The sequence below is a fragment of the Ordospora colligata genome (assembly GCF_000803265.1).
Source record: "Ordospora colligata OC4 chromosome Unknown contig_08, whole genome shotgun sequence".
Lineage (NCBI taxonomy): Eukaryota > Fungi > Microsporidia > Ordosporidae > Ordospora > Ordospora colligata.
In genome coordinates this window covers 1-27,461 of record NW_014575400.1, presented here as the reverse complement: position 1 = coordinate 27,461, position 27,461 = coordinate 1, and the positions used below count along the sequence as shown (strand labels likewise).

Sequence of the window (27,461 nt, the reverse complement as noted above, 5' to 3'; positions counted from 1 at the left end):
CTGATATTGAAACATCATAATTACAACAGCAAAAACTGTCCATCATATTTCATAGCATCGTCTTGGATATATAACACTGAATTATTCCGAGCATACTTCCAGAACCTTGTAAATAGAAAATGCTCGGTTATATGTGGAATCCTAAGATCATGCTCCTGAGTCTGTAGTCTTATTAGAATCTCTACAAGCCTGCAGAATCTCATCGATGCAACTTCACTGCCTCTATTCTTATTAGACTCTTCGATATCCTTGATATACACGTCAATTGGACATACAAGAAACATATCGTCTGCAGTAAGCTCGTCTAAAACCTGACGCATGTCGAAGTAGCTTAAGCTTGTTTTCACATATACAGAAAGCTTGCCTAGGCTCTTTAGATCAAGCTTCTGCATCTGAAATGCTCGTGTTATGCAATGAATCGAGTTGAAATTCCTGATCTTCTCGAGATGTTCCAAAACCTTAAAGAAGTAATTGTAATTTTTCCTTGTGGATAGCTCGTGCGCCACAAAGTTCATCAGTCCTTCATTCTTCAATCTGATTTGTTTTATGCTGCTTGACTCATTGCCATCATCTCCATCATATTCCACTAGGTCATTCGGCGTTATTTTTTTGAGAAACTGCAGATCAATCGATGTAAGCGCCTTTGAAAGTTTTTTCGGTGTAATATGATACACATCCATGCTCTCTGCATATGCCATTTTCTTAATATATTTACTTTTATTGACACTATCTACAAATCGCATCTGATACCATGTACGGGGTAGATCTTTTTCATCCCACATCACCGGCTCTTCAGATTCATCTTCATGAGCATGCCTTTCACTGAAAACAACCAAGCTTCCCAAAGAAACATCACCAGGTACTGCACATTCAAAATAACTCAAAAAATATTCAATGCTGTCTTTATAACTCTCCATTCAAACCTACTATACCTGTATAACGCCATTTATATCATTACATAACCAATAAACACTCTAACTACCGTTGAAATCATATTCTGCAACAAATGTTTTACTAGACAAACTTGTTGCAAAATATGTTTCACCAAGTGTTCATACGCTTAACTTTGCTTTCAACTTCATTCCACTGTCACATTTCTCTTCTCCCAAAACCACCCCGTCAATAAATTGTATTGCCTCCCTCATGCTGCCTTCTCCCTTAACCAAACATAATATCTCATCAAGTAGCTTAATTTTAGCTGCAAACGCTTTCAGGTCATCCATGCTTTTTACATTCAGTCTCTGGACATTATTCTTAATATAGAAGTTCAGACAATCAAAAACAAATTCAAAAACACCTTCCATATCTGTCTTAACAATACACTTGTTTATATCGTCTGCAACCTTAACTATCTTCTGGAAATAATAATCATCCTTACCTCTGTAGTTTCCCTCCCTGTAAAATAAATCAAAGAAATAAAGCATCTCAAGAACCATCTGGAATCGGATCGCCACTTCTATCTTATTCATAACACTTTTCAATTTGTCTCCATCAATCGAAGAAATTGCTTCTTTCATTGTATCTAATGCAAAAAGCATATTCTCATAATACTTTTTCTCAAAATACACTGAATTTATGTCCATTGCACGAACAAGAAGAAGTTTCTTGAATGTATCATCCATATCCGCCTCATTCTCATCTGTTTCTAAAAAACATGTGTTGATGATATCAGACCTGAATAATTTTCTGTAAAGCTCATCAAATTTCCTTTCAAAAAGACCATCTAGAAAGCCAAAGACATCTTTTATACTGCAAAGATCTGCATGAATACTGAATTCATCAATGCATTTCTTATAGTTTGAATAGAAACGTAATCTTCTGTTCAAATGATCATTTTCACACCAGTCTTCTTCTTCAAACAAATACGCAATCTTCTTTCTTATCTGCTTCTGCTTCTCTTTCACATACTTTTCATTAATTATCTCCCATAAATACCTCTTCATCGATTCAATAGTCACATACTTTTCAAGATAAATTACAATATCTATCCCAGATACAAAAACCTTAGTGAATCTCTCAGGTGACTTTGCTTCCATCTCTCCTTCCATAACCATCCTTTCATAGATCACATACTTCTTCTCAAACACCGCTTCATAGTCTATGTCGTCTGCAAAGTGCTCTGCCTCAAAAATTTCAGTATCAAAATACTTCTCAATTCCTTCAACACACTCACTCACAAACTTCTTCAAAACCTTAACAATCACCCCTTCCACAAATTCTTGCCAATCTGGTCCGTACATGCAAAGCATCGCATCCAAACCATTTTGATTACTTGCTGCATTCATATCCGCTTCGATTCTTCTGCTAATACTTGCCTTATCACGTATGTTCAATGTCTTTCCATTCAAGCCTTCAAACGATGCATCTGCCATCTCCCAAAGAACTCCAAGGTTGTGTATCACATTTGCTGTTCTGCTGCATATTGCTCTGGAAAGTCTCTCTGCCTTGTTATTTCCTCCATCTCCATCAATACTCCTGATAATCGACTCAACCATTCCAAAATACTCTTTCTCAAAGTTATTTGTTTGATATCTGTCCAAACTAAAAAGCATTCCAAGCATAACTACACACCTAAAATCTTCCTGATAATCGTATTCATTATAGAACACAAATCTGTCGAGTCTCTTATACACCATTGTCATGAACTCCTTCACTTCAATGCTTGCTTCGGCCTTGAACTTAGATACACACTCCATCTCCATCAATCCATTCTCTTCAATCAAATCATACAGCCTGCTTGCCTTTTTAGTTGCATCAAGAAACCTTTGGCTTGTGACATACATCCCATCGTGCTTCTTCACATCACATTGAATTTCGTCCTTAATCATACTAAATTCTTCAAAGCATCTCCTCATCTCAACAAGTACATTGCATATACTGTTATTACTTTCATACATCGCCATGCTTTCATACTCCTTGGTCATGTCCTTCACATCTATTTTCATTCCGAGAAGTCCTTGAACTGCCTTGGAGATCTCGGAGATGTTTTCAGAACATCGCTTGTTCAACTTGTACGATTCCATGTATGAAAGCACAGAATCGCTAAATCCCTTGTAATTCTTCTCTATTATGCCTTCCATTACCTTCTCGACCTTATGGAATAGGTTTCTGAAGTTTGATGCCTCAACCATGCTGTTTTTGTTCCTCAAGGCCTGCTTCAACGGATTAAAATCATCGGTAACAAGCGTTTCCCAATCGATCCTGAGCTCACCAAGCAATGCATCTGCCTCATCCATCAGGGTGCTCCAATGCCATTAGAAAACCAAAACAAACAAAATCAGTATTTGTGCCAAAATTTAATCCTGTGCTACTTCTGCAACCCTGGGTTCAATATTGAAAACACACCAGCATATGTTGCAAGTGCAGATGCTCGGAATACTGCAGACTCCTTCGTGTTATTACTTGGTCCCATCCCACCAGCAACAGCCCCACTGATGAAGCTATTGAAAGCAGACTCCTTAAATCCACATACATGCAAAACAGACTCGGTTGAGGAGTAGACCAGAGATATCCTGGCAAACGACTTTCCAGACCTATGAATGTTGCTCAATGTGGGGGGCTGCTCTGGAGAAAAAGCACCAACCATGCATCCAAACGCATATCCTTGTAGCGTATCAGACACGGTTTTTATTGCATAAGGCTTGATTTTATTGAGCTTTTCACGGATACACTTCAGGTTGACATTCATTGCAGGGTGATGGTTTTTGAGCAAAGACTATATTAAGTGTCATACTGGAATGTTTTTGTAAACGGATGGCTTGAACTGCACGTCAGTGTGGAGCAGTGTGCGGAAAATATTTCCGAGGTTCCATAGTGTAATGGCTAGCACCCTGGACTTTGAATCCAGTAATCCGAGTTCGAATCTCGGTGGAACCACTTTGCATTTTGTTAACAGTACAATAAACATGCATTGACCTGTCTCTTGAATTTTGGATATATACTTCTTGGACATATCATATCAGAAGTATCTTTAATCAATTCTGCTCTTAGATCAAGAATTTATATGTATATAATGTAATAACTTATTTTATTATGCATAACTGAAGATTTTCAATCTCTTCAAGTTCCGGCTCCTTGCAAAATAATACATTTTCATCACTAATTCGAATATCTGTATATCTACTGATATTGCATGAACAAAAAAGCTCACATATCTTCATAACAAGCCTGTCTTCTGATAAATCATACAGGTAAAGCGCCTCTTCAACACTCTTCATCACTTTCATCCTCATTCTTTTATCAAATCTCATCACCTGCACCATCAAATAATATGTTTTAATTGCACATGAGTCAAAAATCTCAATCAACTTCTCCACAAGCACTATTTTACTTGGCGAGCTCAAATATATTTCATATATCGTTTTGAACTCACTTATACATCCCTCATTCTTGAACCTGCAAACTTTATTATCAATAATGCTTCCAATCGTGCTTATCACACTTGTAAAATACATTTGCACGATCTCTGACGACACCGGCAACCACTGAAATACAACAGGAATACACACATCGGGAATAATCGCTCTTGCAATAATTCCTGCACTGAGAAGCATGCATGACTCCCTGCAAACATCTCGATTCGCATTATTCGCTCCACAGATCATTGTCTTGCAACTATTTGCCACAACATCAAATGCAAACTCAAAACACCTCCCTTCTTCCTCAATCGACTCCCTTAAGAACACAAGAAGCTCTATACACACTGCTGCTTCCTTTACTTCTACCTTATCGCATATCCTGGATAGTATCTCATCAATTTTCCATTTGTACATCACTCCTAGCTCAGGATCAAATCTTAGGCTGTACACAAGTCCAAGCTCCTTATTAATCGACCAGGTATAATCACAGAGATATTCTCTCAAAAAAACACTTCCGCATGCTCCAAGTATGGCAAGGAAATAATCCGTTCGTCGTTGAAACTCCATTCCTGCATATCCTAAAAAATTTATAAGCGTCCCTGAATTCTTTGTATATGGCCCATAGAACACCAACTTCCTCAAAAATAAAAAAACTCTGCGACGAAGCTCAAGCGCCATCTTGTAGTGTATGTTTATCAAAATCCTCAATATGTAGTTATAAAACACAACATTCCTGCTCTTGACTATGTCCTCGCCAGAATCAAGCAGAATCGATGACATATAAACAACATCAAACCTATCTGGACGCTCCTTTGAATACCAAACAGCCAACTCTGCAACATAAACATCTTTCACTTCATTCATGCTTATTTCAAGAAATTTACACACTCGTCTTCTACCTATTGCATGAAAAACTCGTGCAAAAATGTTTGAATCTTTGATTTCATAAGCAACATCATTTGCTGCTCCATTGTTTAGCAACTCAATATATGTTCTATAACTCTCCTCAGATTGCTTTCCATTCTTAGTCTTTTCAAACATCTTCCTTCTTGTCGGCATAGAATAAGGCCTTTGCATCTCTATCTGTAACGCATCTGGATCTATGCAATACAACACATTGATACATGCATCCACAATCTCCTCCTGCTTTCGTGCAATCTGTTGCTTCACGATCTTTATCATTTTGTTTTTTATCTTCTTTCCAGGCAAAATACCCAATCTATCTATTCTACTTAGAATCCTTGCTGCCTTCACCTGATTACCACACTTCTTGTCACTCATCTTTCTCAGCAGTAGTAGCACGAGTGACTGAAGCATCGTTCCAACTACTACGATTGGCTTTGTGCTTCCAAACAAACATCCAAAATACTCGTTTTCTTTAGCATCTGCTGCTATCTCTGTCATCCTTCGTATCAAAACACTCAAAACCTTTGCATTAAACTTGTCTTCGCTGCCATTAAATTTTTGGATAAAACACTTCACAAATGATACACACAGAATCACTGACTCAATAGACTTATATTCAAACAACCTGAGCCTTGTGTGATATCTGCCATCTTCTCCATAGCACATATATCGATCAAACAATCTCTCAACAACGCATTCATGCCTGTCTTTACAAAAAACACCTTCAATAAACGACTTTTTCCAATATATCTGTAGAATCACCATATCTCCATAGCTCATCTCCCCAACATCAAAGTCCTTCATCTCTTCAACCTTTAGAACAATGTCTCGAATATCAATTAGATCTGTAGTCATACTCATCTGCATACACAGGTTCAATGCAAAAACCCTCGTAGTGCCATTTGCTCCACACCTTCCAATACAAACCTTCCATAGAAACATCAAAATCGCTTCTCTGTTCCATCCTAAAATATCATTCTCTGCATAATTCTTCATTTCTTTCAATATCGACATCATGCATATCTCCTTCCATTTATTGATTTGCTTTTCAACAACACATAATCCATGCTTCAGCGCCAAGTCGACATTCTCAGCTGTTTTCATATCAAATCGGAACCTACGCATTCTGAGCCAAATTACAATATAGAAAAAAATATCATCCATATCCCACTCTCCAGAGTTCCATAATTCATTCATCCTCGCATAAATGCTTTCGTCACCCACAACGTTAATCACAATCTCTGAAATCCCTTCATCATCTCCAATCTCTAGCATCTTCCTCATACTCTCAAGCATATTTTTCACCTCTTCCATTCCATTTTTAGAATCACACAGAGAATCAATATAATCGTCACATATACATCGATCTTCTAATCCATGTGCATCCTCTGCAAATACCGTCTCGTCAGGATTACTGTGCATATAGGGATTCTCAGCTCTAACCAATATATTTACACAATTTAACCTTTATACTAAGCATCTGGCTCTTCATAATACTTAGAGTATATCTCATAATACTTTTCATATTCCTCCTCAGACATCTTCTCTTTGTCCTCTTCAGTTACATCAGAAAATCGCTTTCTAATTCCACTGACCATCACATATTCATTTATTTCCACACAGGCCTCATTCTGAATCACCACGCTATTATCTGCATAATGACTTTCAATTTCAGGCTCCTCAATGCTCGACTGATGTATCGGAACATGCTCCTCTTCCTTTTGCACATGCACATCCTTGCATTCTCTATCCTTCTTCATCTCAAGAACCTGGAAATAATCCATCGATGGTATACTGTACTTGTCGGTCTCCTTCAAAAGCATAACAATTCCATCCAGCTCAGACATTAAATTCGAATACATCTCGCAATCCTCACTTCTGTCTTTCCTGTTCTCAGCCAGATCTCCCTTACAATCCTCACACTTAAAAACATAATTCTCCATAAGTCCTTGTGCATCCAGTGAGCTATACTCCCTGTTACACTCTATGCATATATATCCCTCTGCTTGCCCCATTTTAATGCTATTTTCCAAATTCTTCGTCATCTTGTAGATCTTGTATTTGATGACATCTCGCACTTCTGCATAATTGATGTAGTACACTGTGCGTAGTATTTGCCCATTATTCTCTCTATTCTCAACCTTAGTCTCATACTTAATCATCTTATCTTCTTTTAGCTTGATAATCAACTTGTTTACTTCCTTTGAAAGCATCTTCATTCTTTCGCAAAGCTCATTGTCATATAGAAGCGTGGCCTTCAATAAAATCCCCATTATAACAACATGGTGGGGTTCGTAGAACTTCCGAACAACCTTGTTTATCAGCTCGTTCATCACCGGCTCATAATCCATCTTCTGTAGGGGTGCTTGTTGCGAAGCATGATCTCATTCACATGTAGTATAGCTCATACACTTAACACTACAAAGTAGTCAACATCAATTTAATCTCCAAAAAAATACTCCATCATCGATGTAAAAATACCTTTGTGTCTCACAAAAATATCCTTGTCTTCAACTACGCCTCCTCCCTGTCTGAACACTCCAATCATTTCGTCTCCAACAATCGATGTGTTCATGCGCAGGCATTTTTTGATGCCATCTTCGCCCCCAAATAGAACATTCACCCAATTCTTTCCATACTCAATCTCAAGAATGTCTCCGCAAGACCTGATCATGTCCAGAACAGTTTCCATATTCGCTGGAGTAAACCCATACACTGTTACATATCGCTTCTTAACTCTGTGCTGAGATACTAACGGCTCCTCATATAGCGTGTTTTGAGGAATAGGTGCTGGCTTTGTAGCCATATCAATTTCAGCTGGTCCCTCAGCCTTACACTTTCTTCTGAACAGGCTTGGATGGAACTCTGTCATTCCAGGGGACAATTTCGATCAATTTGAGTGTGTGTCTACACACTAAAGCATAAATATATGCATATAACACCGCCACAAATATATATACAATGCATCATGCGCATGAAAATATTTAATTATAAGCATATTTGTATAGTGTCATTATTTACTGTAACAAAGTGCAATGATTTTATAGAGATTGATAAACATGTTGATTTTGTCTGCGATACATATGCACATGCGTAAATGATGTTGTGCCAACCCCTTCGAATGTTTCAGGAAGAGAAAAACAAGCTTTATGATGAATATGCACAGGCACTTCTCAACAATGAAAAGTCATACAAGGCACTTAAAATGGAGCAGGAGGTATACAAGCAAACACTGAAACAGTTTGACAAGAGTGAAAGGGATATTAAAGCACTGCAGACTGTTGGACATATCATTGGAGAGGTTCTGGAAAATCTAAGTGATGAAAAGTTTATAGTTAAGAGTAGTCAAGGGCCAAGATATGTGGTTGGATGCATGAAAGCAATCGATAGGAAAGAAATAACAACAGGAACACGTGTAGCGCTTGATATAACAACGCTTACAATCATGGTTGTGTTACCCAGGGAGGTAGATCCGATGATATACTCTATGGGAGAAGAAACCCCAGGAGACATATCTTTTGAGTCTGTTGGAGGGCTTAGAGACCAGATCAGAGAGCTTAGAGAGGTGATTGAGCTTCCACTGAAAAACCCAGAGATATTCAGGAGGGTTGGAATTAAGGCGCCAAAAGGTGTTTTGCTGTATGGGCCTCCAGGAACAGGGAAGACACTGCTGGCAAGAATAGTTGCATCAACAATGGATGTGAACTTCTTGAAAGTAGTGTCATCTGCACTGATTGAAAAATACATCGGGGAGTCATCAAGAATGATAAGAGAAATGTTTGCATATGCAAGGAGAAAGGCGCCATGCATAATATTCATGGATGAGATTGATGCGATTGGAGGAAAGCGGTCTAAGGACTCAAGCTCATCAGATAGAGAGGTGCAGAGGACATTGATGGAGCTTCTGAACCAGCTTGATGGGTTCAATGAGCTTGACAATGTAAAGGTGATCATGGCAACAAATAGGCCTGATATTCTCGACCCGGCCCTTCTGAGACCTGGCAGGCTCGATAGGAAAATCGAGATACCTCTTCCAAACGAGCAAGGCAGAAAGGAAATACTGAAGATCCATTCGAAGAAGATGAACTCAATTGAGGAGATCGACTATGAAATGCTTATGAAACTGACAGCAGGGTTCAATGGCGCAGATCTTCGAAATGTGTGCACTGAGGCTGGAATGATTGCCCTGAAGGATGAAAGGGATTATGTAAAGCACGATGACTTTGTAAAGTCTGCCAGAAAAATAGCAAATACAAAGAAGCTAGAAACCAGGATGGATTATAAAAAGAAGTAAATGGATTTGTTTTATATGTGTTTGTATCACTACATGAGATCTAAATCTATATTTGACTTGGTAGATTATTGTATTGGCAATTTGAATGGTTTATAACTGTCTTGGATTCAAATAGTCTTGTGTTTTATGATATTGTGTGTTTTGTTGCCTGTATTTGGGTTTTCAGGTCCTTGTTTTTTGCCTATGGATGAAATGTCATTAAGAAAGCTTATGAACTCATTTATGGGAATGTAATCATCGGCAAATGTTCTTGGCTTGATCACCTTGTTGTTGAGTACCATTCTTATATACTGCTCGCCCATGTTGCACCATAGCTCAATAAACAGTGCAGATGCATACGATGGCCATTTCGATATGCCTGTGTCTAATCCTGACATGATCGATCCTAAAGAAGAGTCATGAGCTGAGTAAAGCACAATATACTTTTTCTCATCAATATCAGATAATAAATCCTTTGCAAAGTCCTTGAACACCGCTTGTCTGCTTGCCTTATCTTTCGATCCAGAGACTGCCATTCTTTCCCATACTTTGTTTGCAGCATCCATGTGATCCACTACACTGTTGATGTTACAATTCAGTTCTTTACAATCCAGCTCCACACCACTACAGAGGCTCGCATAGTAATTATCAGCTCTGTACTGTGGTTTTGGATGATATACATATTTTTCATTGTCTAGAAGTATGCTTGTCTTTTGGAACAGCTTTTTGGCCTCAGTTTTCTCATCAGGTGTCACACATCCAAACTTGTTCATCAATGAATCATCTGAATCAGGTATATACACATTACTAACTTGTTTACTTCCAGTAAGACCTTTAATGACTCCAGCAAGAGATGACTGCGTTCTAGGGATCTTCGTTGCTCTTGCCTTTATGTGTTCAAGTTCAATTTCTTTATCCACTAAGAAGCGCTTGTATGTTTTCTTTATAAACCTTCCAAGATCAGTCATCTGAAGAAACCCTCTTTCTGTCAATTCGCCATCTTCTGAACACTTCTTTGTCTTGCAGTTTGATATCGCTCCTTGTTCAGTCTCACATGCTACACAACTGTGATCCTTCCATGGTGCAGAGATATTTTTCAAAGGCGCTCTTGCGCCATGCCTGAATACCACCAACAGCTTCTCAAGATTGTAGTCGTCTATTTTCGGAATAAACTCATACTCCGTCTTGCAATGCTCAAGATATGGCCTTAACTCCTCTTTGCGAGAAATATACATCTTATCAGATAACTCACTTATCAAAAAACTTCCCATAAGCACAGAGCTGATGTTCATTCCCCAAACTGACATCATGCATGGTTTTAACATTCTAAATGTTTTAAATGTGATAGCAAAACACAAACGCCAGTTGAAACGGCCTATAGTGCATCCTTCACATCATCATTGGTTTTTTGTGTTTCAGTTGTAATTCGTAATCGTATCTTCTCAAGCATTCAATTCATGCATATGCCAATAAAGTTCCTTGAATACCTGCATTGATACATAGAGCCTTATTCTTTACAAGTATTATCTCCTAAGAACTAAACAGTGTTTGATTATAAGCTAATTCTAAACATCATTCTTTATTTATTATTGCATAGCAGGTACTCATAATAATCAATATCCGATCAATTCATTTTCAACACCTCAACCTTGTTTTCCCAATTCTTATTTATTGTCCATCGTCCAAGCCTTCCTTCTTTTCCTGTTATTATCACTATGAAGTCATTGCTTGAGCCAATCATATTCACTACTCCATTACAGCAATAGCTATCAATTATCTCTATAACTCCATGCTTCACACTCATTAGATACAAAAAACCTTCTGCTCCAACAATCAAGCGGCCGTTCTTAAAAAACAACGATGTCACAGCACTTGGAATGCTCAAACTTTTAATCACATTCAAACTGAGTTCATCCACTAAATAAACTACTCCTTTATCTGATCCAATCGCCAGGTATTGTCCTTCAAAACAAACTGCTTGTGGAAATCCACTTGGAATCTTGATGTTTCTCACATCAGAACTTTTCATGTCAAACACTCGAATAACAGAATCTATTTGGTATGCACATGCAATCATTCCCATACTTGATACAGACACACTCACAACCCCAGACTGTGACTCGTACATTCTCTTCGATACCTCAAGCCCATCCTTCATCACCAGAACCTTGCCTTTATTTGTCCCAGTTATTATGCTTTTCGTGCGTTTATCATAAACTGCTGAATTTACAATCATATTTCCCTTCTTAACTTCCTCTCTAGCATTTTCAATCATAACATTCAAAGAAGAAATACTTCCTTTCTCTGAAAAAATAAACAAATCATCTTCACATCCAACAATCGTCCTTGCATTCTCTTTCAAGCGGATATACCTGACTCTTAACATATCGTGCGTTGTCTCAACTAGGTGGTTTTTTTTCATGCTCACATACAATTTGCTCTCAGTAATCCACAAATCTGTTGGCACCGCCGTTAACTTCCTTTCTGCAATCTTTAAAAACCCCATGCAACTCATAATCGGAAAAATATTTGTATTGTTGCAAAAGCTGTTATATAAAATACACAAATAAACCAACCCATATTTATTGCAATCGATATTCCAGAAATCCAAAATCTCTTCTAAGCATAAAATAAATGAGCACATGAGGATTCTCAAATCTCTTTTAAGCATAAATCAGTATTTATCATTACGCAATATGCGATCAATCATCAATCCAAAAACACCCAAAGAATTCTGATACTTTTTATCCAGTGTCTTAAGACAAGTAATCACAGGCTCGCGTTTTTCATATGACAGATAGTTTCGTAGAAGGTGTCCACACACAGCAAAGATATCTCTAACATTCATATGTCCAATAACCTCATTCAGTCTTTCTAAGGCTTTTATACTATCTACTGTACACAGCACATCAACCAATTCCTGTAGTTCATTTACATTCTTATATGAAACACACAATAAATACTCTAGATACTGAGTTTTGATCAACGGTGTGAGATCCATATATTCAAGCGCATCAAATGCTCTCTTGAATAGATCAACAGCACTTCCATAGTCTTGTGCTCTCTCAAGGTTTCCATACAAAATAGACGTGTATATTGGCTTGTGTGCCAGCAAAAGCTGCTCCATTCTCTTGGATGGTTCAGAGCATCTCATAAGCTCTTTGATGTATTCTGCATTCTCATGCTCAGACTCAAATAGAAGCTCTGCAAGACTTGCCTTGTGAAAATTACTCAGAAACTTGAATAGAAACGTCTTCTTAGTCATTAAAAATAGGTCATGCACAAGCTGATCATTGCCTAGAAATAGCTGGCAAATGGCCGGGTCATCAATCCTTTCTCCAATCACATCAATCACTCTGCTTCTGTACTGAGAATTATTCAGCAATAGTTTAAATATGCCTATTGAACATTTACGAATACTAAACTCTAGTGCAAGATCAACACACTTTTGTGCCTTTACACATTCAATTAGTATTGCTTCAACAACTTCGCTTTCACTTACACTATTCAGCATATGCAGGTCTTCTCCAGTTCCCAATGGATTTGCTATATTATCATCAACACATCCTGATTCCATATGCTCTATAACATCTCTAACATACTTTTCAGCATACTTTGTATACTTTACAACTATATCAATCAATGCTCCTTCGATTGCATCATGAAATGATCCTGAGCACCCTTGGTATTTTAGGCATCCAAGAATAATCGTGTAGATATCTTTTAGCGCCAAATTTGTGTTAGATATTCTTGACTTCCATATCTCAAATGCTCGCTTTCTCAACGTAGAGTGTATGTCATTCCTAAGGATAAAAAGCATCGCCAACATCCGACTATCGGCAACTTCTTTCTTTTCAAAAAGTTCTATGCATTGTAATCGCGACTTCCACTGCCCTACAATACAACAATACAACAGAAAGTCTGTCACGTCCATCGTCTCAAATGCTTTGAATGCAATCTCTTGTTTTGTGTGGTCGCTATCTACAAAGAGTTTCTTGAGAAATGGCGTAAACACAGGAATGTACTTTTCAAAAACAGAAAGCTCGGGTGCATACGCAAGAAAGAACGGTTCTATGTAAAACTCGCATTCTTCCTGCTTATTTGATCCTCTTCTTATAATCTCACTGATTACCTCGTCAATCACTTCCTCCGAGCATGACCTTAAACTCTTCACAAGAAACTTATTAACTCTAAGAGACTGGCTTATACTATTCAATAAACTCTCAAATGATATGCGTGCTCCAAATCTCATCAGAGACGATACAACTTCACAGCACTCATCATTATAAAATGCATTTTCAATCACAAATAATGAAAGATGCTCAAATATAACCGGTATTACTGACTTCAAATCATTAGGATGAACAAAAAACCTCAAACTCTTCAGAATCGGAAACACATCCGTGCGAAACTCCTTCATATGCGTATTAAGTGCTTGTACAAGTAAATTCAGTCCATTAAAGCAGACATAATGATTGAACTGCTGAGTCTTAAATGCATCAAAAAATGACTTTGCATATATTCTGTCCATTATAGATTGAATCATTTGCGACTTCAAGCACTTCAGCTCAGGCGATGCAACTGGAATCTCCATAAGAAGCCTTCGGCTTTCATGGCATACCTGACCATTTGAATCGTGAATAAGAACAGTAACCATGCCAATAAAATCAACGAGATGTTGTGGAGTAACCACACTCGAATTCATGGCTTTCAGTATCAGCAGTCTAAAGCATTGTTCACCAGTGTATATTGCATTAATCAGGTCATCCATAGTCGCATAAACAAGATACTTGTCTTTTAAATGTGTTGAAAAAATATACTCAAGCATTCTATAAACAGGTATCGAGTACACCATTCTTAAGTCATCAAATCCAAGTACATCATGCACTCCTCCACTCAATGAATCATTCTCAGTCATCAACATGCAATTTGCATGAGAGCAGATCTCTTTGAAATATTCACAAAAATAGTATTTTGCGTCATCCGGGCGAATCAACGTCAGAAGATACACAAACTCAAGAGTATTTCCAATCTGTTTTGGATTAGCAAGTACACTGGCCATGTAGATCTCATTCCCTATATTTTCATCTCTATATACAAAACCTGCATATGAATTAACCATTGTATCACAATTATTCTTGGTGTTAAATTCTTCCTTCAGGATCTTGTGTATGAATATTGCTTCTTCAACAGTGCATTTCATCTTATCAACCCCATCAAAGTATCTTTTGCGCAGCTCAGGGTGCCTAAAGCAGTAATTAAACGCCATCTCGGGCCTATTACTGATTAAAACCTCATACATCCCAGGATCCATTGTTTTGAACATTTCATCCAAAGTCTTGTCAATCCATTCTGCATCTTCAATGCGCAGTACTCTTGCATCAAATTCTCCTAACAGTGACTTTCTGTATATACATTCCAATAGAACATCTCTTTCATCTTCTTGTGTATTCAAAACCATGTCTACTATTTCATTTAGTACAAACATGTCATTGATATACTGCACTGCTTCATTCCGATATATTCCTTCTCCATAGCTCATTGCCTTAGATATGGACACCCGCTTACTTTGATGAATACCCTTAGAGTGCATAAGAATGCTTGCAAGACTTTGATCTATAGGCACTTTGAATCTTTCAATGCATTCTAGAAACATTATTCGCTTGTCCTTCAGTACATTCCACACAATATCGCTAATTTCACGAGAATCACTCGCTTTCAACACTGAATATATAATTGGCCTGCACATTTCAACTTCATCCGCTCGGCATGCTATGTATCCTATCGTTCTACTAACAAACATTTCGCCTATACTGTCCTCAATAAATTTCACTGCATTATAATTTCTGAGTATTTTTTTGAACATTAGTTGATCATCTTTGCTTGTCTTTATGTATCGATACAGGCTCATAAACACATGATATTCTGCAGATTTTTCTGCTGTAACTCCATTATTGATATACTCATCAAGCACTTCTTTATACTTCACATCATTACATTCATCAGCCAATACATTCAGGTAATATTCAAAATCTTCTCGTTTCAGGTAGTTCACTATCAAATGTATTCTTTGATCTTCTGACATCTGCATCATATGCTTTGTAAAATACAACATCAGTCCTGGATATTTCATCATATTAGATATTGTGTCTTTGCTTATACTTTTGACAGCATAAGGATCATGCTCTTCAATTGCCAGTCTTTTCCTGGTTCTTTTCATACTCCCGTATATTCTCTGTAGTACCTTATCATAGTATTTGCATATACACTCGTTTTCAAAGAGAATCTCAACAAATCCAATCGGAAGAATACCTGATATACAAGTAAACACAGATGCAACATAATCATTCACCAACTCGTTTTTCTTCATAAACATACTTAAAGATTGTTTATGCAGGTATCTAGGCTCTGCATCATGATATATCTTCACATACTTAACAATGTCACTTTTAGATGTTTCAAAAACTTGCTCAAAGAACAAAATAAGCTTGTACTCAAATGCAATCTTTTCATCTCCACTAAAATCTTTGATGTTGTTCACCAGATCTCTGAATTCCTTGACTCGGTGCAGTTCATTTGTTTTGGTTTTTATGCTGCATGAATCCATAGCCATAGCTACAGCGTGAATAAAAAAATATTTTTGACTTGCACAGCCATGTAAATACTAAAAATTTACACCTTCTAAGTAGGATGAGTCACTTAAAGTTCAAAAGCATCGAGGTTGAGGAGACAGGAAAACGACTTGTTGATCCTCTCACTTTTAAGATTCAACTGGCATGCGCTGAGGAGATAAAAAGTGGAGTGGAGTTTACTGTCTTATACAACATGGATGTGCACTCAGACAAGAACGACCAAGTGCTTTCTGAGATTGAAGTTGCGCCTATTCCGAAGGGAAAGGTGGAGTTTACGATTGAGGCAGATGCACCCAACGTGGATCTTATTCCACTCAACAAACTGTTTGGCTTGACAAGTATTCTTATAGTCGGGAAGTATAAGGGACAACAATTTGTAAGGATCGGATATATAGTTGATGTGAGCTATCCGGGCATTCCCAGCAGCTTACTGGAGAATAACGAGCAAGGAGATGATTCTGAAGAAATTACGGAGGAGGAGGATGTTGATGAAGAAGACATTGATGAGGATGAAGATGATATAGAAGACGAAGGAGATGAAGATGAAGACGGATCAGAGGATTTGGAAGACAGTGAAGGCGACAAAAAGACAGAGGAAACAAAGACATTGATTGAAGAAGCAGAGCAACGAGCTATTGATGGAAATAAAAGATTATACGGATCTGAAGGTGAAGCAGAGGAGATGGAAGAAGCAGTTGGATCGGATTCTTATTCTGAAATAAACAGAGAACTGAATATGAGCGTTGGAGAGCATTCTAAAAAATCTAATGGTGAGTGTAGCGATGTGTTTGAGTATTGTGGATACTCAATTGATAAAAAGCTGATTGAAATGAAATTAATGATTCCACCGGTGATAAGCTCGTTTGAAATAAACTGGGAGGATGATGCTGGTGTTGATGATTATCAGGACGATGAATCTGACAAGGAGCATATCTCTAAGAAACACAAAGTTGAATAAATTTTAATTACTTCTTATTCAGATAGTTTTATATTGAATGCACAAGTTGGCTGTTTTATTGAAGTGATCATTTTACTTGTGGCTTTGATTCTGTACTTGATTTTCCTATACAAAGATGCTGTATATGCTTTAAGAGATCGTTTGGAGGCTTATCTAGATTGATTGGAACATTATATTGCCATTTCTTGCTGGAAATCATCAGGTATATATAATACAAATAACAGACTAGCTTTCCATATGATAAGTGCAATACTCCAGCTACAAGAACCAGCTTTGCAATCATTGAGATGCCAAGCGATCGTTTAATGCGGTACTCAATTAGAAATAACACAGGTATGCTGTAAACAATGCTATTCCGTACAAAATAGAGCAAGAATACACAAATAATAATGTGCAATACTGGGAACACTCTATCATGTGTTTTGTAGAGTATGAAGTTTCTGAAAAACACATTCTTAATGCATCTTTCATTTTTTTCTTTGCATTTCTTACAGAATGGAAGCTTCTTAAAATACTCCCGAAACGTCCTACAGCATACACATCTGCCACTTTCATGCCTTGGCTCACACTTCTTGCATAAACCACTTTTGACTGCAATCTGGTCGGTCTCTTCCATTGGAAAATTCGAGTATTCCTGTTTATTATTTCTATATGTGTAGTACACTTCACACTCTTCGCAGTAGTATTTTGAGTTCAGCGCAACAATCCTTCTAAAGCCGCAGTAGCTACATTGCTTCATCATAGGGATTACATGTGCAAATAAAATCATTGACTACCATTCATGGCTTTACATTCCAATACCTCATCAGCATTACAGCACATGAGTCAACACTTAAAAATACTTACTTACAAAACATTATCCAAGAAGAACATTTAATTAAAATGCACCAAAAATATCAAAGTCGGCGTCATCATCTTGTTCCTGGGTTGCAGCCGCTGCAGGTGCATCCTTCTTCTCCTCTGCCTTCGCGCTGGCAGGTGCTGAGGAAACAGCAAACGATTTCATCAGCTCGCTGCCGCTTGCCATCAACTCATCCATGCTCTTCCCAGACACTTTCGACAAGAAAAGGTCAAGAGTCTCGCTCTCAATAGGTGCATCTATCGACCTGAAAAGCATCTCCAGTGACTTTGCATCAACATCTCTTCCAACCTTGGTTAGCAAAATAGAGCCTGCTATGTATTCCATTTCAAGGGATAATTTTTTCAAAAAATATCTATCTTCTTTCTCAGCGTCTTCAAGGTATTCAATGCCATTACTAGCATAAACTCATGTCATCTCGGAACTCACATGATTGTCACCGGATCCATGTCCTTCTTTGAAATGTACACTTCATATTCTGGAAGCTCCGCTTTTAGCTTTGTGCTAATGTACTCCAGGCATATTCTTTCACTGTTGCTATGCTCCATAAGTATGACACTTGTCTCGTTTGCAATGCATGCAAGAAGGTCATGGTGCGACATCTCTCCGGTGATAATAATCGATTTCTTGATCACTGTGTGCCTGAATGTTGCACCAACACCAACATACATAGTCTCTGGTACTGTGTTCATCGTATGCGCTCTTGCCATGCACACTCTAAGGTTTTGTAATCTGCTCTTCTCTTTGAGAACTTGGATTGCGTTTTCTATTGATGATGTATTTGGTCCATGGTTTTTCTTGTGATAGAAAGCACCATAGTTCATCATCCTGTAGACATATTCATTCATCATTCTATCCAATGCCGAATGCGGACAAAACACATTAATGTTATTTTTAATACACTCAACAACAATCCTTTCCTTCAAATCCAGCTTCTTCAATGGCGTAAATATTATAGGATGGTATGCCAATATGTTCTTGATTCCCATTTCAATGCATTCATTCAACACAGGCTCTGTAAGGTCAATTGTCAAGAGAACTCTTGTATCCTCGCTTCCACAATCTATAAGAACACCAACATTGTCCCAACTTGTCTTGGCTTTTCTTAATGGCGCAAAGTTATCCACTGCCTTTGCAATTAGGTGTATAGACATCAGGGATCCTTACCTTAATCATAAATATAAGAGATTGTGAAACGTTGATTGTTAATCAAAAATAAGTTTTCGTTGCTAGTCAATGATCTTCTCATTATTAATTGTTGATTGTCTTATTGCTTTATTACTGACTATTGGTCAATTCATTACTAAAAACACAAATATAGATAAAAACTTGTTTAATACTTCTTCTCCTTCCAGTACAAATCCATAGATCCAGTACCTATGCTGATTGGAATCCCAAGAATAATTGACTCACTGACACCAGAAACCATATCAGATCGACTGTGAATCGCTGCTTCAAACAGATAATCGCTTGTCTGCTCAAAGGATGCCAGCATAAGCGTAGAACCAGACATCTTCGATATTCCAAACCTTGTTATTCCAAATACCTCTCCTCTGTATGTCATTGTGTCTGCCAGTAGCATAATATGTCTTGGATCAATCTTAATCCCATGATTGCCTATCGTATACTCAATCTCATGGATAATCTGTGCTCGTGCTGCCTCTATTCCCAGCACTGCCTCCACTTCAGACACACTGTTGCATGTGGTGTTCTCTCCCTTCACTCCATCAGTATTCATGATCTCCTGCAGGCCTCCTCCTTCAATCACCAGGCTGTACATCCCTCTGTTGTTGTTTATAACCACTCTACTTGCCTGAGAAACTCCACATACCTTAGTATTCAAGATCCTCTTCTTGATCTTCTGCATCCCAAAGTAACTCTGATCTGTAATCTTCTTGATTCCTATCCTGATCACATTCCCATCAATAATCTTTGTTGACTCCTGAATCCCTAGACATCTTTCTATCTTATTTATATCAAGGTTCAATTTCAGTCTGGATATACTATCTATATCAATACACACATCCAGTGCCATCTCGTCCTTCCCAATCACCTCAGTTACCGACGAACAGATGTCACGCAGAAATATCCTCCCAATGCTTCCTTTTATCACCTCCGCACGGAAAAGGTCTTGTGGAGAACTCAGCTCCGCATTTATTATTGGTGTGCATATATTGCACACTGCATTGATGATCTCCTTCAGTCTCGGAACTCCCAGTGTAATATTCATGCTGGCAACTCCTGCAAAATGAAACGTCTTCAGGGTCATCTGAGTCCCAGGCTCTCCAATACTCTGTCCTGCTATTGCTCCAACCGTTGTCCCAGGTTCAACAATCATGTGTACTATCTTCTTAGAAACTTCTAAAACAAGTATCTCCATAAATTCAACACACAGTAAAATATGCAGAGATTCAGTTCCAAATATAAAAGTTTCATGAGCCTTGGCTATCACACATTTGTACATTCCATCCAAAAACTTCTTATTAAGAAAATTGTTATGAGCATACTCTCGAGGTATACACTGCTTAAGCCTGCTGAATATTTCTTCCTCACTCAAAAACGCATTTAGCATTCTCGGCACTCCTCCACTCTCCAGAAACTTCCTGAACTGCGACTTCACATGCAAAAACATCCTCTCAAAGTTGATGACTTCGTCGCTTTCGGCCATCACAGGATCAATCTGGTCCTCTCCATATACAAACTGCACCACTTCCATGCCAGACGTACGTACTGTGCCATCATATTGTACACTCAGGTCCTCAAGCGCCTTCATTAGCCTCCGTTGCATATATCCCGTCTCTGCAGTCTTTACTGCCGTATCAACCAATCCTTCACGTCCACTCACTGCATGAAAAAAAAACTCAGGTGAGGTCAGTCCATCAAAAAACGAATTCAGTACAAATCCTTTGGATTCAGGCGTGTTAACTCCTTTTTTAAAGTGAGGCAGACATCTGCCATCCATTCCATTCGGAATCCTTGTTCCACTCACAATCTGTTGCCCCACACAAGCAACCATCTGCGACACATTGATTTTCGATCCTTTAGATCCACACGCTTGCATTATGTTCGGTGCATTTCTAACACTCAACTCCTTTATGCATATCGATCCACATTCTTCTCGTATATGACTCAAAATCGACGAAACCTCCATCTCAAGCACTTCATTATTACTTCCTGCCTTCCGCTGATATTCCTGAATCTTCGATTCATACTCCTCATATCCTTTATTCACCACCATGTTCTTCTTGCTCCTAAGATTTGGGCCTGGCTGTACATCATCCAACCCTATGCTGAATCCAACTTCTCCTAAGTATCTGGAACACAGTCTAGTCATTCCATTCATCATACGCACTGCAGACTCGTTGCTAATCTTCATCATAGCATATATCAGGCTATCTTTTTTATTCTCTCCTCCAACAATCGATTTGTCTAGTCGTCCAAAGTAGTATGTATTGTCCAGTATAACTACACTTCCATCATTTGGATCCTCAAATGATTTAAAGCCTCTGTTCTTGCCAATGATTGACACCGCATCCACCACTCTTCCCTTCTTATTCCACTTCTCATTCATAAGCAGCGAGTCTCTTATCAGAACCTCAATCAACTGCTTTCCAGTAAACAGTTCAACTGGCTTCTTTATTGCTGGCCTAACACAGACACGTGCTTCACAAAAGTAGCTTACAACCTGTCCAAACCTTTCTCTATCAAAAAACGTATCTTTTCCAGTTATCAAATACATTCCAGTAATAAAGTCCTGTGTAGCTGCTATTATTGGCTCTCCGTGTCTCGGTGTAACAATATTGTTGCAAATAGACATCAACACAGATGCCTCAGCCCTTGCCTTTTCTGTTTGTGGTACATGAACATTCATTTCATCTCCGTCAAAGTCTGCATTGTAAGGTGTGCACACACACTCATTGAACCGAAGCGTTCGATCTTTGTGTACTTTTACCCTGTGTGACATAATACTCATTCTATGTAGCGACGGCTGTCTGTTGAACAAAACAATGTCATCATCCATAAGGTGCCTCTCAACAATTTCTCCATTCTTTAGCGTTGTGTCTCGCTTTCCATACAACAAAAATCTTTTGAACTTCTCTCCAACTACATAATTTGCACCAGGATAATTCTCAGGTCCATTCATCACCAGTTCTTGTAGTCTTTTCTTATTAAATTCAGTCACCTTCTCAGGTATCGTCATTATTTTTGCCATTCTTACTGGAATACCAACTTCTTCAATCCCCAGATTAGGGTCTGGTGATATCACTGTTCTCCCACTGAAGTCAACTCTCTTTCCACTTAAATTGCACCTGAACCTGCCATTCTTTCCTTTCAAACGCTGAACCAATCCACGAATAGGCTGTCCAGGAATCCCTATTTGTGGAAGCTCCGAGTTTACTAGTAATGCACACTGCAGTTGTAATTGGTCCCAGTCGTCATTGATCAGATTCAACGAATTTCCTTTCTGTATCCCATCACTCAGAATCTTGTTTGTGTGAACTATCTCGCTGATCTTAATTGTTATGTCATCCTCATTGGTCCCCTCGTCTTCCATAGACACGCTTGGGCGAATACAGCATGGTGGAACAATAACACTCTGAACTATAAATCTCTCTGGAGATTCAGAAAGTCCAAAAAACTCATAATCATCTGGCTTAAGCATTCCAAAGAGATTAAGTGCCGTAAGAGGATTGATCTCTTCTGTATTGCACTCGGGCACACCTTCCTTCTTCTTTCTTCGTCCTGTCTCATCCACTTCATGCACTATCTTAAATCCAAATGTTTTTTTAACCTGTCCATTTCTTGCTAGACATATAGGACACGTATTGCATTTTTTGCATTCTGCAATAACTCTCCTCAACACAAGCACCAGACTGCTTCGTTCATTACTTTCTCTGATCTTCTTCTTAAAATACACTTTTTTCTTATCGCTAAGAAGCACCTCTCCGCAACTTTTGCAGATACAATTCAGCATTGAAATTGTTTGTTTTATCAGCCCAATGTTGAACACCGGAAGTGTGAGCTTCACCTCTCCAAAGTGTCCAATGCATGCAGCTAAGCCTTCTCCACACGTGTTACACTTGTCTTTCTTGTTTCCTACGCCCAATCTCAGATCCAATGGACCATCAGCCAAAGGTCTTCGGGTATGTATGTCATAAAGATCCTTGCTAGAAATCGAATGCACAGACAGTCTTTCAATCTCCTCAGGCGACAGTATTCCAAACGATATCCTTCGTATTCTGGCATCAAGATTTTCCTCTTCTGCTTTCCTAAGCATCCAGGGTAGAATCAAGCCGGCGAATTGTCAAAAAGCAAATAGATCTAAAAACTAATGCATGAAAGCGCCCATGGCAGAAAGAATACAGTTGAGCATGGAAAGAATGATATTGGAGCTCGAGGACTACAAAAACAGAGGAATATTTTCTTCACACGAGCTTAGAAAAATCGTAGAAACACGAAAGAAGCACGAGCTTCGGCTCCAACGGTCAGAAAAAAAATTGCTTGATTTTGTGCGATACATAAAAAGTGAATGCATGCTAGAGAAGATAAGAGATAAGAGAATGAGTGAAAAGAATGCAAACGCATCACTTTATGACACAAGCATTTCAAAGAAAATCGTGGAACTGTACAGAAGTGCATTGTACAGATTCAACGATCCAAAGATCATCTCGCAGTTTACTGCATACGTAATCGAGAAGAAGATGCACTGTGAAATGAAGAATGTGTTTGCAGAGTGTTGTTCAAGAACTCCTCTAGATGCAGAGCTCTGGATATACTGCGCAATGAAGCTGTTTAGCGTGGGTGATCTCGAAGGTTCAAGGGCAATGCTTCTGAAAGCAATCAGGATGAACAACAAGAACTCAAGAATCAGAATAGAGTTTTTCAGAATGGAGGTGACTAACATAGCAAAAATCCAAACAGCAAACAAAGAAATAGGATTCGAGGATGATGAAAAAGACGATGTTGAAAGAGATGAACTGGCACTTGCAGTCTTTCAGGATTGTGTGGATAGTGCATTTTTCACTGCCAACGAACTCCAAGAATTGCTAAATATATCACAAAATGTTGAAGGTCTTCATCACAAAGCACAAAAACTCATCACGCAATGCGAATGACGAAACAGTAAATAAACATATTTATTATTCAATATTACACATATTAAATATGAGTTATCTTGTTATTTATAACTTCTAGGCGATCCAATCCATAGATATGACGATTTTTCAAAGCAATAAAAGTTGTAGCAACACTAAAAGTAAATATAAATGCAAATAGTTTTGATATTCTGATGATAAACTCACTGTTTTTAAATAATTCGTTACATTCAGTACTGATTTTATCTTTTTGATTTGAATTAAGAACATACTTATCATTTAGGTCATTTATATTACATCAAAATCAAGGATGGAGTCAGATACGGCACTCTCAATCTGAAATCTCTGATACGCAAGTGCTTTCATTTTAGATATATATTTTTAAAATATACATAATAATTATATCTATCATATAAAAAACTTATTTCCATCATCATTTTTATACTGTTCAAGCAAATCCTTTAGTATACCATCTTTATGATCATTTATACATTTCAATACACGGTTAACAATTTTTTCATTGCCAATCCATTCTCCTTTATAGTTTTTATATTTGCTATTGTCATCAGTCATTGCAAATATATCTATTAATAACATATTTCTAACAACACGTAGAATATCTATCTTGAGTTTCAGTTTATCTTCTGTGTCTTGATTTTTTGTTACATCTAATCGAATATCTTTATATTTATCTCTTAATTCTTCGATACTATCATCAATTTTGCCAGACAATCGTAAACATTTGTTATGATCTAGGTAATACTTTTGTTCTGAATAGTTTTTATATAGACTTACAATATGTGCATGATGGGTTTCCCTAAATATCAAAACTCTATTATAATTAATCCTTTGCCCATTTTCATCTTCATTAATCTTTTTAACATTACATCAAGAGCTTCATATCTATGTTGTTCCTCCAATTCAGGTTTTAGATTTTTTATCTCAGAATATAAATCAATATTTTCATTGATGTATATTTGATCCTGAATAATACCATTAAATAAATATTTTTTTATTTCAAAATGGTGTTTAAGTTTTATATTAGTAGACGTTTCGAACTTTCCTAGTGTACAACAATGCAATATTTTTGGATAATTCTATTCTTAACTATCTTTTGACTCTTAAGTATATCAATCCAATATTCAACAGGATCCTGATTATCAGGTATAGATTCATTTTCTTTACTACGTTTTAAACCATTATGCAGTGCAAATACAATTGCCATCAATTTAATATTTCGTCTGATTCAATCATGTATTTCATCCAACAAGGGTTTTACACCGATTATTTGCACTTTTCTATTTCTTTATCGATTATGCATTGTAGTTCTTCTGATATTCCTTGCTTATTTTTATATTTATTAATTTCTCTTTGTATATAAATCATTTTTTCTTGAAATTTTACCACATAAAAACTTATAATGCGTTTCTTTCCGTTTATGCCGTCTAAATTCTTTAATATTGTATTAAATTTATTTTCTATTTGTTTAACATCCTCAGGTGTCATTTCTTGTTTGTTGTTGTGAAACCTATTTAAAAGTTCCTCGAAGTTTGTTTGAATTTCGCCTTTTTCTTTATTATACTTCTCTATTTCTTTATTTAAAAAATCAGTAGCAACTTGATTTAAACCATTCATGATTGTATAGCAATTCCCCAGTACATTTATTTCCTTTTCGTATTATTCATGTAAAGGATATGAATAAAACCAGTATATTACACATTTCATCATACTTAAATGCATACTTTTAATTCATTATATGCCATAGATATACCTCTATCCTGCCGTAACATGAATCATATTCTCATTTTCATTGTTATTCAAATACAAATTATATCATTCATTAAGCATCCATCTCACACAGGTACTCATCATCGTCATTGCATTATTAAGGTTAAATAGAACTTTTCGCATCTAAATAGTTTCAATGCTGCACATTCTATCAAGCATATATCCAATGCTCATTGGAAACATCTATTACAGAATATTTCTCATAAACTTACCTTTTTTCTTTACTCTGTCATTCACGCAATATCACATATTAACTAATAAGTTTATTGATCATTGCCATTCTAGATCAACACCAATTATCAATCGAATGCACATTTGATATTCTTTATTATTCTCACATAATTGCTACTTTATTTACTCCCTCACAACGCAATCAAAAAAATCATGATTCTTCAATCAATCAATCCTGTTCCTATTCCCACCCAAACTGCTACAGAAACAATACTCATGGTTATAAACGCTATCAATGGTATAAATTTGCTACTTTCCGCCATCATTGAATATCCCAGTCGAAACATGCTCTCAACTGTAAGCACAAACATAGTTAGCAACGATATCTTCTCATCAATCTTTTTTTTAAACGCCATAATGCATGCAATAGACAAATACATAAATATTATCACATTAAACAGCATATAAACCCATCTAAATATAATTCCAGGCTTATTATGCTTGCTTTCTTCTCTGCTAACGTTATATTCATGCTTGCGATTAGCATTCTGTTTTTTATCATTATTTTTATTTTTGTTCTTATCCTTATTCTGATCTTCTTCTGGATTCATATTGTCGTTATCTGTTTTTTCTGGAGTTGCATTTTCATCCTGATTTCCGTTGTAATAATTGCGCATACGATTAATATATCCAATATCTGCGCTTTGATCATCTTTTTGTTCTATTTCATGCTCATTATCTCCTTTATCTCCATCACTATCACTATCATGCCATGCCTTGATTTCAATAACTGATGGTGTTGCAAATAGTATCATAATCACAATTTCAATCCACATGTTCGAACTCGTAAATAGTATGGTGTATATCCCATACACTATCCACACTACCACTATTGCCGATGTCCATATCTTGTATTTACTACTAACATTGGGCGTGTTATCTTGATAATCATCGTTCACATCCACAACATTTGTTGATGCACGCATGCTCTAACTTCACACAATCATTCGCATTATACATATCTAAATGTGTATTTGTTTCATTCATGTTTCATCCATTGCATAGTATGGCGTGTATTAAAGGTTTTGATGATTCTGTGTTGCAGCCTTGTTCAACACCCAATCAAATTGTATGAGTATGACTTTATCATACATATACCATGGATATCTAGATGCGCATATTATACATTGTAGATACATATTTGTCAATTGTTGCAAATATATAAAATAATTATCTACACGGCTACATAATGGTACAGATAACTAAAGGAGTTTACAAGGATATATCTTCAATAAAACAGGATTTATCAAATGAAACCGAGCTTATACTTTATGATTGTAAGATAAATTCACTAAATGGTTTAGAAAAGTACAAAAAATTACGAAGTTTTGAGATTCAGTACTCTACAGAGCTTTATCCCA

General features: G+C 37.2%; 17 protein-coding genes and 1 non-coding gene across 18 annotated transcripts; 4 read left to right on the top strand and 14 right to left on the bottom strand.

Annotated features, from left to right (window-relative positions):
• Positions 1-20: 20 nt before the first annotated feature.
• Positions 21-917, bottom strand: M896_080180 (uncharacterized protein; the record flags this gene model as incomplete). Its single annotated transcript, XM_014707840.1, has 1 exon — positions 21-917. One exon carries the CDS (start codon positions 915-917, stop codon positions 21-23), a length of 897 nt encoding a protein of 298 aa, XP_014563326.1.
• A 135-nt stretch (positions 918-1,052) lies between these two features.
• Positions 1,053-3,236, bottom strand: M896_080170 (uncharacterized protein; the record flags this gene model as incomplete). The annotated part of the gene is made up of 1 exon (XM_014707839.1): positions 1,053-3,236. The coding sequence occupies one exon, from the start codon at positions 3,234-3,236 to the stop codon at positions 1,053-1,055; it is 2,184 nt and encodes a 727-aa protein (XP_014563325.1).
• A 71-nt stretch (positions 3,237-3,307) lies between these two features.
• On the bottom strand, positions 3,308-3,688 carry M896_080160 (mitochondrial import inner membrane translocase; the record flags this gene model as incomplete). The annotated part of the gene is made up of 1 exon (XM_014707838.1): positions 3,308-3,688. One exon carries the CDS (start codon positions 3,686-3,688, stop codon positions 3,308-3,310), a length of 381 nt encoding a protein of 126 aa, XP_014563324.1.
• A 116-nt stretch (positions 3,689-3,804) lies between these two features.
• On the top strand, positions 3,805-3,876 carry M896_080150. Its single transcript has one exon. It is a non-coding gene; the product is annotated as a tRNA-Gln (tRNA).
• A 146-nt stretch (positions 3,877-4,022) lies between these two features.
• Positions 4,023-6,686, bottom strand: M896_080140 (uncharacterized protein; the record flags this gene model as incomplete). The annotated part of the gene is made up of 1 exon (XM_014707837.1): positions 4,023-6,686. One exon carries the CDS (start codon positions 6,684-6,686, stop codon positions 4,023-4,025), a length of 2,664 nt encoding a protein of 887 aa, XP_014563323.1.
• A 50-nt stretch (positions 6,687-6,736) lies between these two features.
• M896_080130 (subunit of transcription initiation factor IIE) lies at positions 6,737-7,615 on the bottom strand (the record flags this gene model as incomplete). Its single annotated transcript, XM_014707836.1, has 1 exon — positions 6,737-7,615. One exon carries the CDS (start codon positions 7,613-7,615, stop codon positions 6,737-6,739), a length of 879 nt encoding a protein of 292 aa, XP_014563322.1.
• An 89-nt stretch (positions 7,616-7,704) lies between these two features.
• M896_080120 (uncharacterized protein) lies at positions 7,705-8,136 on the bottom strand (the record flags this gene model as incomplete). The annotated part of the gene is made up of 1 exon (XM_014707835.1): positions 7,705-8,136. One exon carries the CDS (start codon positions 8,134-8,136, stop codon positions 7,705-7,707), a length of 432 nt encoding a protein of 143 aa, XP_014563321.1.
• Positions 8,137-8,385: 249 nt separating this feature from the next.
• On the top strand, positions 8,386-9,558 carry M896_080110 (regulatory subunit of ATP-dependent 26S proteasome; the record flags this gene model as incomplete). Its single annotated transcript, XM_014707834.1, has 1 exon — positions 8,386-9,558. The coding sequence occupies one exon, from the start codon at positions 8,386-8,388 to the stop codon at positions 9,556-9,558; it is 1,173 nt and encodes a 390-aa protein (XP_014563320.1).
• Positions 9,559-9,665: 107 nt separating this feature from the next.
• M896_080100 (histidine acid phosphatase) lies at positions 9,666-10,829 on the bottom strand (the record flags this gene model as incomplete). Its single annotated transcript, XM_014707833.1, has 1 exon — positions 9,666-10,829. One exon carries the CDS (start codon positions 10,827-10,829, stop codon positions 9,666-9,668), a length of 1,164 nt encoding a protein of 387 aa, XP_014563319.1.
• A 332-nt stretch (positions 10,830-11,161) lies between these two features.
• Positions 11,162-12,043, bottom strand: M896_080090 (uncharacterized protein; the record flags this gene model as incomplete). Its single annotated transcript, XM_014707832.1, has 1 exon — positions 11,162-12,043. The coding sequence occupies one exon, from the start codon at positions 12,041-12,043 to the stop codon at positions 11,162-11,164; it is 882 nt and encodes a 293-aa protein (XP_014563318.1).
• Positions 12,044-12,211: 168 nt separating this feature from the next.
• M896_080080 (uncharacterized protein) lies at positions 12,212-16,150 on the bottom strand (the record flags this gene model as incomplete). The annotated part of the gene is made up of 1 exon (XM_014707831.1): positions 12,212-16,150. One exon carries the CDS (start codon positions 16,148-16,150, stop codon positions 12,212-12,214), a length of 3,939 nt encoding a protein of 1,312 aa, XP_014563317.1.
• A 77-nt stretch (positions 16,151-16,227) lies between these two features.
• On the top strand, positions 16,228-17,127 carry M896_080070 (gene silencing histone chaperone; the record flags this gene model as incomplete). Its single annotated transcript, XM_014707830.1, has 1 exon — positions 16,228-17,127. One exon carries the CDS (start codon positions 16,228-16,230, stop codon positions 17,125-17,127), a length of 900 nt encoding a protein of 299 aa, XP_014563316.1.
• Positions 17,128-17,194: 67 nt separating this feature from the next.
• Positions 17,195-17,866, bottom strand: M896_080060 (uncharacterized protein; the record flags this gene model as incomplete). Its single annotated transcript, XM_014707829.1, has 1 exon — positions 17,195-17,866. One exon carries the CDS (start codon positions 17,864-17,866, stop codon positions 17,195-17,197), a length of 672 nt encoding a protein of 223 aa, XP_014563315.1.
• Positions 17,867-18,004: 138 nt separating this feature from the next.
• On the bottom strand, positions 18,005-18,313 carry M896_080050 (acidic ribosomal protein P2; the record flags this gene model as incomplete). The annotated part of the gene is made up of 1 exon (XM_014707828.1): positions 18,005-18,313. The coding sequence occupies one exon, from the start codon at positions 18,311-18,313 to the stop codon at positions 18,005-18,007; it is 309 nt and encodes a 102-aa protein (XP_014563314.1).
• A 98-nt stretch (positions 18,314-18,411) lies between these two features.
• M896_080040 (NGG1p interacting factor 3-like protein) lies at positions 18,412-19,140 on the bottom strand (the record flags this gene model as incomplete). The annotated part of the gene is made up of 1 exon (XM_014707827.1): positions 18,412-19,140. One exon carries the CDS (start codon positions 19,138-19,140, stop codon positions 18,412-18,414), a length of 729 nt encoding a protein of 242 aa, XP_014563313.1.
• Positions 19,141-19,319: 179 nt separating this feature from the next.
• On the bottom strand, positions 19,320-23,264 carry M896_080030 (subunit beta' of DNA-directed RNA polymerase; the record flags this gene model as incomplete). Its single annotated transcript, XM_014707826.1, has 1 exon — positions 19,320-23,264. One exon carries the CDS (start codon positions 23,262-23,264, stop codon positions 19,320-19,322), a length of 3,945 nt encoding a protein of 1,314 aa, XP_014563312.1.
• Positions 23,265-23,334: 70 nt separating this feature from the next.
• M896_080020 (uncharacterized protein) lies at positions 23,335-24,102 on the top strand (the record flags this gene model as incomplete). The annotated part of the gene is made up of 1 exon (XM_014707825.1): positions 23,335-24,102. The coding sequence occupies one exon, from the start codon at positions 23,335-23,337 to the stop codon at positions 24,100-24,102; it is 768 nt and encodes a 255-aa protein (XP_014563311.1).
• A 2,159-nt stretch (positions 24,103-26,261) lies between these two features.
• On the bottom strand, positions 26,262-27,026 carry M896_080010 (uncharacterized protein; the record flags this gene model as incomplete). Its single annotated transcript, XM_014707824.1, has 1 exon — positions 26,262-27,026. One exon carries the CDS (start codon positions 27,024-27,026, stop codon positions 26,262-26,264), a length of 765 nt encoding a protein of 254 aa, XP_014563310.1.
• Between the last annotated feature and the right edge of the window lie 435 nt (positions 27,027-27,461).